The sequence below is a fragment of the Fusarium oxysporum genome, chromosome I (genome assembly GCF_013085055.1).
Source record: "Fusarium oxysporum Fo47 chromosome I, complete sequence".
Classification (NCBI taxonomy): domain Eukaryota; kingdom Fungi; phylum Ascomycota; class Sordariomycetes; order Hypocreales; family Nectriaceae; genus Fusarium; species Fusarium oxysporum.
This window is the reverse complement of record NC_072840.1, coordinates 5,472,513-5,485,580: the sequence shown is the minus strand read 5'-3', so window position 1 is coordinate 5,485,580 and position 13,068 is coordinate 5,472,513. Positions and strand designations below refer to the sequence as shown.

Sequence of the window (13,068 nt, the reverse complement as noted above, 5' to 3'; positions counted from 1 at the left end):
ACGCAAACTCCAAATTAATACAACATGATGGAAATATTGATCGTCGCAGGTTGTAAGAGGTAAGGAGGAATATTAGGCTGCAGTCAGCAATAGACTTCCAGGACTCGTTCACTCGATGATCCGCAGGAAGGGACTCCGTAGTCCGTAGGACTTGCCGACTAACTTTAGGTAGGTACTGTACTATCTTCCTGGTCAAACTCCACATAAGCAACAATCTCACAATGAAATTTCGTCAGTCAGATATCCGCATGATGAAAAGAGGCAAATTGAATTGAGAAAAAAAGTTTATTCTATCAGAGGTGAACTGCCGATTCTGTTATACAATGCCCAGAAGGAAACGACTTAAAGGCTTCAATTCTATCCCCAACGCCCCGCTAAAAGTTCACAGCCACAACCCTCCCGATCCTTTATTACAACACATATCCATTGATATGCTCATTTCGTTCGATTAAAATCTCTGTCGAAAGCCATAGTCTTATCCATTCCTTCCCAGACACCGTGACCAGTTCTTTGGCCTGTGACGTAGAATCGTTCTGTGCGGTCTTGGGTGGTGGCCCACTGGTTAAGCATGGTGCTGGTGGAAGCGGCCTGGCCTCCCGTGTAAGTCGAGCCACCAGAGGTGTTGGTGTAAACGTAGTTGTAGGATCTGAGAAATGACTGTCAGTGGATCAGTTTTGACATGTTAGTTGTCAATACTTACTGGTTGGCAGTTGGAGACGACATGTTGGTTTGTTCTGTTGGTTCAGAGGTATACTGATTAGTTGGTTGTATGGTTGCTCTAAGCTCAAGTTGCAGTGATAGGTTCAAAGGTAAGAAGACAGTCAATGTATTGATGATGATATTAAAATCTCAGCTTCAGGAAGGAAAAACTCCTTCTATTTAAATAAAGTCAAGTCGACCTTCATTCGCAAACACGCAGAAAAGAACTTTGAGCAGCCTCAAACTGGAAAAACCACCACCATCAACATCTCAACTCCAGCATCCGCGATCCCAAAAAACGGCCCCCATCCAAACCGACAAGCCACGGTCGCGCAGAAGCGTAGAGGCAACAAAGCCAACCGCCAGACCATCAACACCACCGTGAAAGCCTCAATTGGACGGTGGCGAAAAAAGCAAACTGAAACGGGACTGCGCCGCGGACAGTTCAGAAAAGTTGAACAACTCAATGTTTGGCGGAAATGGGACCCATATCAGACACTCGCAATTGCGCAGAACTCAAATCACTGGAAACCCCTGGTGACATCAGCCACAGAGGTAGCCAAGGTAAGGTAGTGGCTCAGCCGGCCGGCCCCCAAAGATAACGTATTGAGAGAAGTACTTCGGTGAGCATTTTGGCACTCATTTGCGGCAAGTTTCAGATAGTGTGTTATAGTGTGTTACATTGTCTTTGCGGATGATTAAAGTCCCCCCGTTGAGAGCTCTTCAGCATATTTTCACTGATGGTCATCAGTGGGAAGAACAGTGTAGCTGCGCCACACCTTCAATTCAGGATAGTTATCAGTCCAAGGTCAGGCTGTCCAATTAATTAAGTTGGCTTACAGTTCCCTGTCTTCTTATCTTATTGGAGGCCTTCCCAAACATTTTGCTGCACGTTTCAGGGCGGATTCGGTTCAAAACATACAGTCTATGAGGGAGGAATTATCACGATGTTGACAAGTTCATAGCGGCCGCCATAAAGCTACATGCATCCTTGGTAGTCAAAGCCTGGATGGATATTATCTCCTATCGGTCAACTGCCACCCTCTCAGACATTTGCCAACTTGCAATTTTAACAAAAGATCATTTTTGAATAGAGAAGAACCACACAAGGATTTTAACTGGGCTAACTAGACATGCTTATTTAGTGGTAACCTTAGAAGAGGTTATTAACCCTGAATTAAATCCGGCATGGTATAACTCGATCAGCATTCACGAAAATGTGTTTGCAAGTCATCCTCAGATGTAAATAAAGCCTCACATCCCCTGAGCAAACAAGGTACAAGCGTCAAGTCGGGATGCTTCTTATTTCTGTGTTGTAGCTAACTAATCGCTGCCCTGCTGGATTATCTTTTCCCCGGGACCGCCAGCAGCCGCACCGCTCCAAGCTACCCTGCTGGCGTCAGCGGGTCCCTGATCTGAGTCAAGGAGGGGTAATAAGGAAACATGCCCCGAAGATCGGAGGGGCAGAATTCTCTTCCTCTGACACATCTTCACCTATTATCTCGCCCGTATATTAGTTGTGCTTGTTCTTTCTTCATAAAAACGACTCTTTCCAGAACATCAGCTCGGACTATGGTCCAGGAATGCCCTTGCTCCTAGGCTACCACCCTCTCTGCATAAATCTTGCTATATCGGTGCCGCCATGGGGCTTCCCGATCCCACCAGCGAGCTCGACTGGAGCTACATCGGTGCCATTCACGAGATATTCCACAAGAATGCTTTGAAGAATCCTGACGCGCCGTGCGTCACAGAAACGGCCTCCTCCACTACGCCCGAGAGGAGCTTCAATTACAAGCAGATCTATGAGGCGTCCAATGTCTTGGCTAACCAGCTCCATGAAGCTGGCATTGCTCATGGCGATGTCGTTATGATATTTGCCTATCGTTCCGTCGAACTCGTCATCGCCTTCCTGGGAACTCTTGCTGCCGGTGCCACAATTACTGTCCTAGACCCGGCATACCCCCCGGCGAGACAGCAGATCTACCTGGAAGTCTCACAACCCAAGGCCCTGATCACGATTGGCAAGGCCAGAGACGAGAATGGTACTTTCGCGCCGCGTGTCCAGAATTATATCGACGAGGAGCTATCCCTTAAGATACAAATACCGGAGTTGCGGATGAGCGATGATGGACACCTTACCGGTGGCCAGGTTGACGGGAAGGAAGTCTTTATAGACGCTGAAGGCAAAGCATCAGCGCCTCCTGATGTTCTTGTGGGCCCGGACTCAATCAGTATTCTGAGCTTTACCAGTGGTACAACATCCACACCCAAGTACGAGATCCAGCAACCCGTAAAGTTTCGAATATTGCTAACTATTTCCAGGGGCGTCTTGGGCAGACATTACAGCTTAGCCAAGTACTTCCCGTGGATGGCCAAAACCTTCAACTGGACCTCAGACACAAAGTTCGCTTGTCTAAGGTAAAGCTTATCAATGATGATGCCCGTCACAGCTCTGCTAACCAACGACAGTGGCATAAGCCATGATCCTATTCAGCGAGACATCTTCAGTCCGATTTTCATGGGCGGAGAGCTAATTATCCCTGCTCGCGAGAATATCGCCCACGAAAGATTAGCTGAGTGGTTCCGCGATCACAAACCTAACGCGGTCCATTTGACTCCTGCGATGGGCCAAATCTTGTGCGGCGGCGCCAAGGTAGAGTTCCCTTCATTGAAGTGGGTTCTCTACGTTGGTGATATTCTGACCAAGAAAGATTGTGCTGCGCTCCGCAAGCTGGCGCCTAACGCTGAGATTTGCGCTGCATATGGTACCACTGAGACGAGCCGCAGCGTATCATACTACCACATCAAGAGCCACGCCGAAGATCCGAATGCATTTGATAAGTTTGGCGATATTGTTCCTGCTGGAAAGGGCATCGAGAACGTCCAGCTCCTCGTTGTCAACCGGGAGGATCCAACCAAGCTTTGTGGCATCGGCGAGGTCGGTGAGATTATGTTGAGATCAGCAGGCTTAGCCGAGATAAGTCATTCCTTTCCTTTTCTGATAGAGTCATGCTAATAATTTACTTTACGGATATTTGAATGACCCAGAGAAAACCAAGGAAAAGTTCCTCGACAACTGGTTCGTTGACAACCAAAAGTGGGTTGAGGCGGATAACAAAGTTGCTGATCAAGCCAACGAGCCCTGGAGAAAGTATTACAAAGGCCCGCGAGACAGGATCTACAGAACTGGCGACTTGGGGTATTTTTTGGACGACTCTGGCGATTGCGCAATTACAGGAAGAGCTGATGATCAAGTCAAAGTTCGTGGCTTTCGCATTGAGCTTAATGAGATCGACACCAACTTGAAAGGACACCGTTTAGTCCGCGAGTGTAAGACGCTCCTTCGAAGAGATCGGAACGAAGAGCCAACACTGGTTAGCTACATTGTGCCTGAACACCAAGAGTGGATCAAGTGGCTAGCAGATCACAGCTTGGAAGATACTGAGCAGCAAGGTACCGAGATCGGAGCTGTCATTGTGTATTCCAAGCGCTACCGCCCAATGCAAACGGAGATTCGGGACCATCTTAAGTCTAGATTGCCAGTTCAAGCTGTCCCGTCATACTTCATATTCCTACAGAAGATGCCTTTGAACCCTAACGGCAAGATTGACAGTCCAAACCTGCCATTCCCGGACGCGGCCCTGATCTCGGAGGAGGCTTCGGAGGAGGATTTGAAGAGATGGGAAACACTCAGCAACACCGAAAAGGAAGTAGCGGAGCAGTGGGCGACTCTCATCAATGGTTTGAATGCCAAGACCCTACAGCCTGAGTCTGATTTCTTCGAAAGTGGTGGGCACAGTCTGCTGGCCCAGCAGCTTATTCTCAATACTCGCAAACACCTGGGGGTAAACCTGCTTATTAACTCACTATACTCGAATTCATCCTTGAGGGCTCTTAGCGCACATATTGACCGCCAGCGTGAGGGCAAAGACAATTCGGACGCAACAGAGGACGATAAGGCTGCATATGCCCATTCACTCGATAAGCTGCTCGCTAGCCTCGATGCCAAGTATCAGACGGCGGACCCTGCGACACTTACACCGGCAACGAAGACGACTGTTTTTGTGACTGGCGCCACGGGCTTCCTAGGTTCTTATATCGTCAAGGACTTGCTTGAGCGTCAGAACATACACGTGATCGCCCATGTCCGTGGAACGAACAGTGACCAAGCCGCCCTCGAGCGGCTTCAGAGGTCACTTCGCGGATACGGCGTATGGCAGGACTCTTGGGCCACTAGGCTGACTGCAGTTACTGGTGACCTAACACAGCCGCGCCTTGGACTTGACAACGATACATGGGGGATGCTTAGTGACTCTGTCGATGTGGTTATCCACAACGGCGCCCTCGTCCACTGGGTAAAGCAGTATAAGCATCTTGAGCGAAGCAACGTCCTCTCAACAATTGATGCCATGCGACTTTGTAACCAGGGCAAGCCTAAGATTTTCACATTCATTAGCTCGACAAGCGTTTTAGACACCGATCACTACATCAACCTATCACACGAGCAGACCAGCACTGGAAAAGGCGCTGTAATGGAAGCAGATGACATGATGGGCAGTCGCACCGGTCTCGGCACTGGATACGGCCAGTCCAAATGGGTAAGTAACCTCCATAAACCTTTCTGCTTGAGTAGCATTCATTCTCATACACCACAGGTATCTGAGCAACTCGTCCGCGAGGCTGGCAGACGAGGTCTCCTCGGATCTGTTGTCCGACCTGGTTATATCCTTGGAGACGCTACTACAGGTGTCTGCAATAACGATGACTTTCTTATCCGCATGCTCAAGGGCTGTATCCAGCTGTCTAGTCGCCCGTATATCATCAACACGATCAACGCCGTACCTGTAGGCCATGTCTCTACTGTCGCCGTTGCAGCTAGCTTAAACCCTCTCCTGGCCGAAACTGAAAACAGCAACAGCAACAGCAACGATGTCGGTGTCCACGTTGTTCACGTCACTGCCCATCCTCGTCTGCGCATGAACGAGTATCTCTCTATCCTGAGCTACTATGGCTATGATGTTAATGAAGTAGATTACGACGACTGGAAGGCCCAGCTTGAGACCTTTGTTTCAGCAGGTCCTATTCAGAAAGATGAGGAACAAAGCGCTTTAATGCCTCTTTTCCACATGGCAATAACTGATCTGCCTACAACCACTCGCGCACCAGAACTTAATGACCGCAATGCTGTTGCTATCCTTAAGGCTGATGCAAACCGGTGGACAGGTATTGATAAGAGTACAGGAGAGGGCATTGATAGGGAATGTGTTGGTCGCTTCTTAAGATACCTTGCTGAAACAGGTTTCCTGCCATGGCCAAGCAGACAGGGCAGGGAGTTACCGGCTATTAAGGATAGTATTATTGAGGCACAAAAGTTTAGTGTTGGAGGACGTGGAGGTGTAGTATAAGGAGAGGCAATAAGGATAAAAGTTAAAAGTTTAAAAAGTAAAAAAGGTATTTTCTTTATTACTTCTGTCTTGACAAAAAAAGCCGAAAATTTTATTTAATACTAAGTCTCCAGTGTATTGTCTCACGTCGGGGTAAACTATGCCCGCTACTTGGGCCAATTTTAGACAATACAAAAATATAACAGATTGATAAGACTTCAGAATCATTCTCGAAGCTGTTATGGAGCCAATGCAGAGCCTCGTCGTGCCCCCGCTGAAGCCTTAAACCTTGATCTCCATCAACATTCCAGTGCATCGGCAATCGAAAGTTTACATTCCAATGGTCCGCAGCCCTATTTGCAAGTGCCGGGACTTATCAGAGATATACTTGGTATGCACCTAGATAGACTTGTGAACTGCTGACTATTCGCCTGTAGCATAGAGTATAATTTGTCTTTGACAGGCCGCTAATCATCCACGTACAAGACTTGTATGTGATATCATAAGCTAAGGGCGAAATTTTCATCTGGCATTGCGGTGATTGGCCTCAGAAGTCAAACAGCGAGATCATGTGTAGCTGGGTCTCCCATTAAAATACTGGGGAGAACAAGATCTTCTGTTTTGGCCGAACGAGAGGTATAGGATCAACGGCCACTTGACAGCCAGTAATAGCATATGTGCGAGTAGTGCAGCCTGTGCTTAGGGCGAGTTAGGGAATCGTACCTATAGTTAAGCCAGGAGGGACACATGTAAGATTTTGAGAGCAGCTTGCTATGGAAAGGGCTGTGGTCGAGATCCCAGGTTGGCACTATCCTTTGATCTCAGCGTTGTGGTTAGATAATCTTTCTGTTGCCTCATCAGAGTGTGGAAAGTCTATCACAAAAGGTAGATTAGGGCATAACATTAGTATCAGTCACGAGGGACAACAGAACCAGGCTCAAAAGTATAGCAATCATTGACAAGGCGACAGAAATCAGTAACGAGGACGCCTCAAAACAACAACAACAACACTGCTGGGCCTGACAGCTTCTTTAACCCAAAGTTCACCACCTACCACCTACCACCTACCACCTACCACCGCCAGCACAAGCTGACAGCACCACACCATCACCACACTCGCATTGAACAAAACAGGAAAACTCAGCAGCCTCATTTCCGCAAATCCCAAGAACAGCTTCGCAAGCGCAACGCAAAAGCCTAGAATAGACGTGAGCTTGGCCAAGATAAGCTATTAGCAAAACTATCAATTCCAAGTTTCGATAGCTCGACGCTTCGACCATATAATCCCTGCGTTCAGCTTGGCCTCGGCCTCTAGAGGTCAACAGGGCTCTCCTCCCCTATCTGGGGCAGATCATCGGGACGAGCACAGCTTCCTTCTCGGCTCCAGTTGTGGCAAAAATGTCCAAGGCACCGGAGCGTGCGAAAGCGAGAGTGAAGATGAAAAATGACATCTAGACTAGATGACATTGCTTTTTGGCTATACGACGGGGCCTGAGCACGGGTTGCCAAGGCATAATGGGGTGATATGAAAACTCAGAGTCTCCATGCATCACTCATCGCTATGGAGATAGTATGCGCTGAACTGTAACGGCCAAGACGTGTTAACGAATGCCTGTATGCTTCTGCATCAGTAGCATGCTCCCATGACGAAAGGATTCCCCTTTTCAATGCTGCAGGCCAACACAACAGCAACGGCCAACGAAGAGCTCACCAAGAAGGGAACAAGCAGACTCACGCGCGGTTTGAGAGTGACAGGCCTGCATGGAACTATCACCGTTGGCGTGGTGCGCTAACACAAATCGTCTCCGGTGACAAGGGCAGCATTGGTAAAGCAGAACGAGAAAGTGGACTACGCTTTATATGGGGAAAAAAAGAGCGATAAGAAATAAGTACGATCTGAGGTTACTTCACACTGGAATGCGGCTTCAACCGATAGAACGTGTCGTTTTGTATCGTCTTGTCTCACAGCGGGAGATGACTCTCCACTCCCGCAGCCGCTGAACATTCTGAGGCTTGAAGTCGTTGACTCAACTTCAGTTGAGGAGAGCGACAAGACGAGGATATTAATTGGTCCCTGGGGCTATCGCGTGGTAATGAGCAAGGATTCCTCAGATCGTGTTGAACCCTTACGATTTTTGTGCGACAAAATGTCACCTCGTAGGTCATGTCCCTTGCATTATCGCGATTTATCCAAATATTACCGGCAAATGTATTATTTTATGAACAGGGAAGCACAACTCAGGGGCAGGGAGTAGGGATCCTCGATGGTCCAATGAGATGAACTAGACTGTTGGAGAATTTGCAAATCAACCTCGGCGAATGGATCCGAAGCACTGACTGTTTATTCATGCCAAAAGTTTCAATCGAATGACCGGACGATGTCGAAACTTGACATTTCACAAAGGGTCCTATCAATCATGGATCATGATTATAGTCAAAGAGGCTTCCCCAGTATTCAATGCCACCGTAAGTAAGACGATTATAACTACCAGTAGCACGACAGCCACCGTCAGGAACGCTTTCGCATCTACTCCTCCTTTTTACCCCTAAAAAAAGAAAATATTCACTTATGCAGATGCATAAAACACACCCTCTCGCATGCGCACGATTGGTTACGATAGCTTAGCACCAAGTGGGCGAGTCACGGACGCCAATTGGACTCTAGAAGACGCCACAGCGCGAATGATGCAAATTGCACCCTCTTGTAGCGCTTGCATTCTTTCAAAGTGCCCCCAAGCCACCAAACAACCGGATCTTTCGATGCCCGTTTTTTTCGTGGCAATTGGGTTCATCCTTCTTTAATCTCCCCCTTGGGTTAATGCAAGCCTTGACAAACCGTCTATGACGCTTGGTTGTGTTTCTGTGTGTTTCCTTTGTCGTTGTCATCCACACTCTGGAGATTGCGGACGCTAAAATCTGCATGCTGTCAGGTACCCGAACTTTCAGTGTTGATCGTGCGATGGTCATTGGTAGGGATCAACAGGCACACAAAATGGACGTTTTTGGATCCAGTGTGGTACCAAAACAGAATGTGAAGGCTGTGAAATGCTATAAACGGCATTTGATGAAGATGAAAGAACCAAAAGAGGACGGAAGAATGGTCAACGGTCATCAATATTACCGTTCTTGTTCCAAAGATACTCCTAATCAAGAGTGAAGAAAGGAAACAATACAAGACAAAACGTCAGCTCTGTAAGCTGGTGGAGTGTAAGCAAGTCATCATGAGGGGCTTCTTTGAAGCAGACCAAGGAAACAATTCCCACTAAACCGGCTTCTTCGGGTCCTTGGGGACCATGATCCTACCAGTCTCAAACAACCATCACGATCGATGAGATTCCAGCACAGATCTCGGTGATCATCATGACGATCAGTGAAAATTCGAGATGCCAAAACTTGGAATCTGTGGTTCTTCAGTCATTATCGTTCCGTAGGGTAACGTATTTCTGTCACTGCCTCTCACTAACAAAGCCGATATGGGTTGCTTAATTTCCTATTTTCCATATTGCTCCGGAGAGGACGATAGAGTGAACACTAAAAATAACAACCCTTCTTTGATGCTAAATCCAATGGCCGACAAAGGCTAGCAGAGGAACAATACAAAATGCCGATGACTAACAACATGCGATTACAGTTGCAGGGAGGTTATACAGGAAATGAAGGATACTACCCCTATCGGTAACAGCAACTAGGAATCAATGCACAGGTTCAGCTGCTGGGATACTCCAGAAGGTTATTCGTATCAATCAAGATTATCGTAAACTATTTGGTCCAGCCTTGAGCTGAAGTAACAAGATGTAATAGCGCCTGACCACCGAAGAAACCGGACTCTTTGGTGCGACATCCGACAACAAACTATTGCTCAGCGACTCATCTCTACTAGCTATTACAGCTTTAGGCCTTGCAAGGTTGAATGTTTGTAAACGTCTCCCCGGCTCAAATGGACGAAAGTCCATGTGTGCTAATCCCAGTATCGTATCGCTCCACCGCAGCTCTCGGCGACTGCCTCTTAGCGACTCCGCTAACGACACCCAAAAAGGTTAGTTTAGTCACGATTTAGTCAGGGGTCAGGGGACCACCCCTGTGGAGACCCGACTCAGCGCACCATTACCCAAGTGGCTAACGACTTTCATCGTTCTTCGACCCGCACGCACTTTGTTCGACTGTTGCTTTTCCAACAGGCAAATCCACGGCCAAGGCCGGGCTGACGACACAAGAGCCCGTTATTTACAGCACTGAGCAGGGTCCTTGTTCTGGATTAGATCCATCTGCTCATCTCTGACATGGGTGTGAAGCCCTGCTCAATAGCGCCCCAAACTAACGCGAAGCTCAGGCACACTATCAAATCTGAGTATGGGTCACCCACCCACGCCCAACGGCCCACGCCCGCGAGAGGATGAGAAGAGAGCGAGAGAGATGGGGGAGAGGCAGGGAAGGGGATGAATGAATGAACGGACCAGGCGCTGTCGGTCGTTTCTTGCATATAAACACCATCCTCCGACCTACATGGGCATTCTTTTCCTTCCCACTTCTCTTCTTGTCACTCTCTCTTATTACAGTCTTCGCGGAACATAAGTAACTCTTCAGAGTTCTACCGCAGTCCATTCGTTCATTACTGAATCTGTACATTCTTTCCAACATAATGAAGAGCGTCGTCTTTATGGCCATGGCCTTTGGCCTGGCTTCTGCCAACATCTCCCCCCGCTACGATCTTCCTCCTTCCACGGAGACATGCGAGTGTGATACCGAGGACCTTTGCTACCAGGCTGTCCACGCTATCGGTGCCACTTTCTGCGACCACATCGAGAACTGCCAGCTCCCTTCAGCTTGTGCTGACCGTCAAACTCTCCAGGAGGCTTGCTCCTGCGTTCTCCCCACTACCACCACTGCTGCTATCGTCTCTACCACCGAGACTGCTAGCACCGAGGCTGGTACTGCCACTACCGAGACTGCCACCACTGAGGCTGAGACTGCCACTACCGGTACCACCGAGGTTGACACTGCTACAACCGAGACCGCCACTACCAAGGCTGGCACTGCTACCACTGAGACTGAGACCGAGACTGCTTCTCAGTCTACTGAGACTGCCACCGGTGTCACCACCGAGGCTGCCTCCACTACCACTGCCCCTGCTGAGACCAACACCACCACTGAGGAGGAGGACTGCGACTCTACCACTGAGGAGCTCTCCACGGGCACTGAGACTGCCACTGCTCCTACCGGTACTGAGACCGCCCCTGTCAACACCGATACCAAGACCGAGACTGCTCCTACTGGTACCGAGACTGCTCCCGTCAACACCGATACCAAGACCGAGACCGCCCCTACTGGCACTGAGACTAAGACTGAGACCGCTCCCACCGGTACTGAGACTGCTCCCGTCAACACTGACACCAAGACCGAGACTGCTCCTACTGGTACCGAGACTGCTCCCGTCAACACCGATACCAAGACCGAGACCGCCCCTACTGGCACTGAGACTAAGACTGAGACCGCTCCCACCGGTACTGAGACTGCTCCCGTCAACACTGACACCAAGACCGAGACTGCTCCTACTGGTACCGAGACTGCTCCCGTCAACACCGATACCAAGACCGAGACTGCTCCTACTGGTACCGAGACTGCTCCCGTCAACACCGATACCAAGACTGAGACTGCTCCTACTGGCACTGAGACCGCCCCTGTCAACACCAAGACCAAGACTGAGACCGCTCCTACTGGTACTGAGACTGAGACTGCTCCTGTCAACACCAAGACCAAGACTGAGGGTGTTTCCACCACTGAGGGATCCCACGGTACCCAGACCACTGAGGCTACCGTCCCTTACACCACCAAGACTGTCTACACCACTGCTGTCCACACCTACTCCAAGTGCCCTGACTACGTCAAGGACTGCCCTTACGGAACTCACGGTCCTTACACCGTCACTGAGACTGTTGCTGTTTCCACCACTGTCTGCCCTGTGACTGAGGAGCACCCCAAGCCTACTGGTTACACCACCAAGACTGTCTACTCGACTGAGGTCTACACCATCTCCAAGTGCCCTCCTTCCGTTAAGGACTGCCCTTACGGATCCGTCACCACCAAGAGCTACCCCGTCTCTACCACCGTCTGCCCCATCACCGAGGAGCACTCTAAGCCTACCGGCTACGCCCCTCCTGAGTACACCACCAAGACTGTCTACTCCACCAAGGTCTACACTGTCACCAAGTGCGGCCCTGAGGTCAAGAACTGCCCTTACGGTTCCGTCACCACTGAGACTGTCCCTGTCTCTACCACCGTCTGCCCTGTCACTGAGGAGCACCCCGCCAAGCCCACTGGCTATGCTCCTCCTGCCCACAGCACTCTCTACACCACCAAGACCGCCTACCTCACCAAGGTCTACACCGTTACCAAGTGCGGTCCTGAGGTCCCCAACTGCCCTTACGGCTCTGTCACCACCGAGACCGTCCAGCAGACCACTGTCTACGCCACTGGTACCAAGGAGATTCCTTCTTACCCTACCGTTGTCGTTCCCAAGCCTGAGCAGCCTCAGCAGCCTGAGCACCCCGCCCAGCCTGAGTACCCTGCTCCTAAGCCCGAGCACCCCGAGACTCCTGCCCAGCCTGAGCACCCCGCTAAGCCTGAGCAGCCCGAGACTCCCTCCAAGCCTGAGCACCCTGCTTACCCTGCTCCTCCTGCTAAGACTGAGACCTACAAGGCTCCTGAGCCCAGCCAGCCTTCTGCCACTCTCCCCTACCACGCCCCCACTGGCACTGCCCCCGCTGTCGAGGTCACTGCCGGTGCTTCTCGCTTCGGTGTCGAGATGGCCGTCGCTGCCGCCGGTATCTTTGCCGTTCTTCTGTAAATGCATCATGGAACATAAAACTTTCCCTTTGCTGTTTATTTATTACAAACATAATAAGCTTCACTATGTACATAGTATGATTTAGACGATCTTGGCTCGGCCAAGTAGTGGTAGAAAGAATGGTTACGATTTTTGGATAAT

General features: G+C 49.7%; 3 protein-coding genes across 3 annotated transcripts; 2 read left to right on the top strand and 1 right to left on the bottom strand.

The window, feature by feature from the left end:
• Nucleotides 1-271: 271 nt before the first annotated feature.
• Nucleotides 272-827, bottom strand: FOBCDRAFT_213330 (uncharacterized protein). Its single transcript, XM_031194631.3, has 2 exons — nucleotides 701-827; nucleotides 272-646 (listed from the first exon to the last, which is right to left on the bottom strand). The coding sequence occupies exons 1-2, from the start codon at nucleotides 721-723 to the stop codon at nucleotides 436-438; spliced, it is 234 nt and encodes a 77-aa protein (XP_031029369.1). The 5' UTR covers nucleotides 724-827; the 3' UTR covers nucleotides 272-435.
• A 1,353-nt stretch (nucleotides 828-2,180) lies between these two features.
• On the top strand, nucleotides 2,181-6,202 carry FOBCDRAFT_174907 (uncharacterized protein). The gene is made up of 5 exons (XM_059608496.1): nucleotides 2,181-2,970; nucleotides 3,022-3,117; nucleotides 3,169-3,676; nucleotides 3,729-5,297; nucleotides 5,355-6,202. Exons 1-5 carry the CDS (start codon nucleotides 2,342-2,344, stop codon nucleotides 6,102-6,104), a joined length of 3,552 nt encoding a protein of 1,183 aa, XP_059463945.1. The 5' UTR covers nucleotides 2,181-2,341; the 3' UTR covers nucleotides 6,105-6,202.
• Nucleotides 6,203-10,722: 4,520 nt separating this feature from the next.
• FOBCDRAFT_235962 (uncharacterized protein) lies at nucleotides 10,723-12,927 on the top strand (the record flags this gene model as incomplete). Its single annotated transcript, XM_059610036.1, has 2 exons — nucleotides 10,723-11,073; nucleotides 11,425-12,927. The coding sequence occupies 2 exons, from the start codon at nucleotides 10,723-10,725 to the stop codon at nucleotides 12,925-12,927; spliced, it is 1,854 nt and encodes a 617-aa protein (XP_059463944.1).
• Nucleotides 12,928-13,068: the final 141 nt, after the last annotated feature.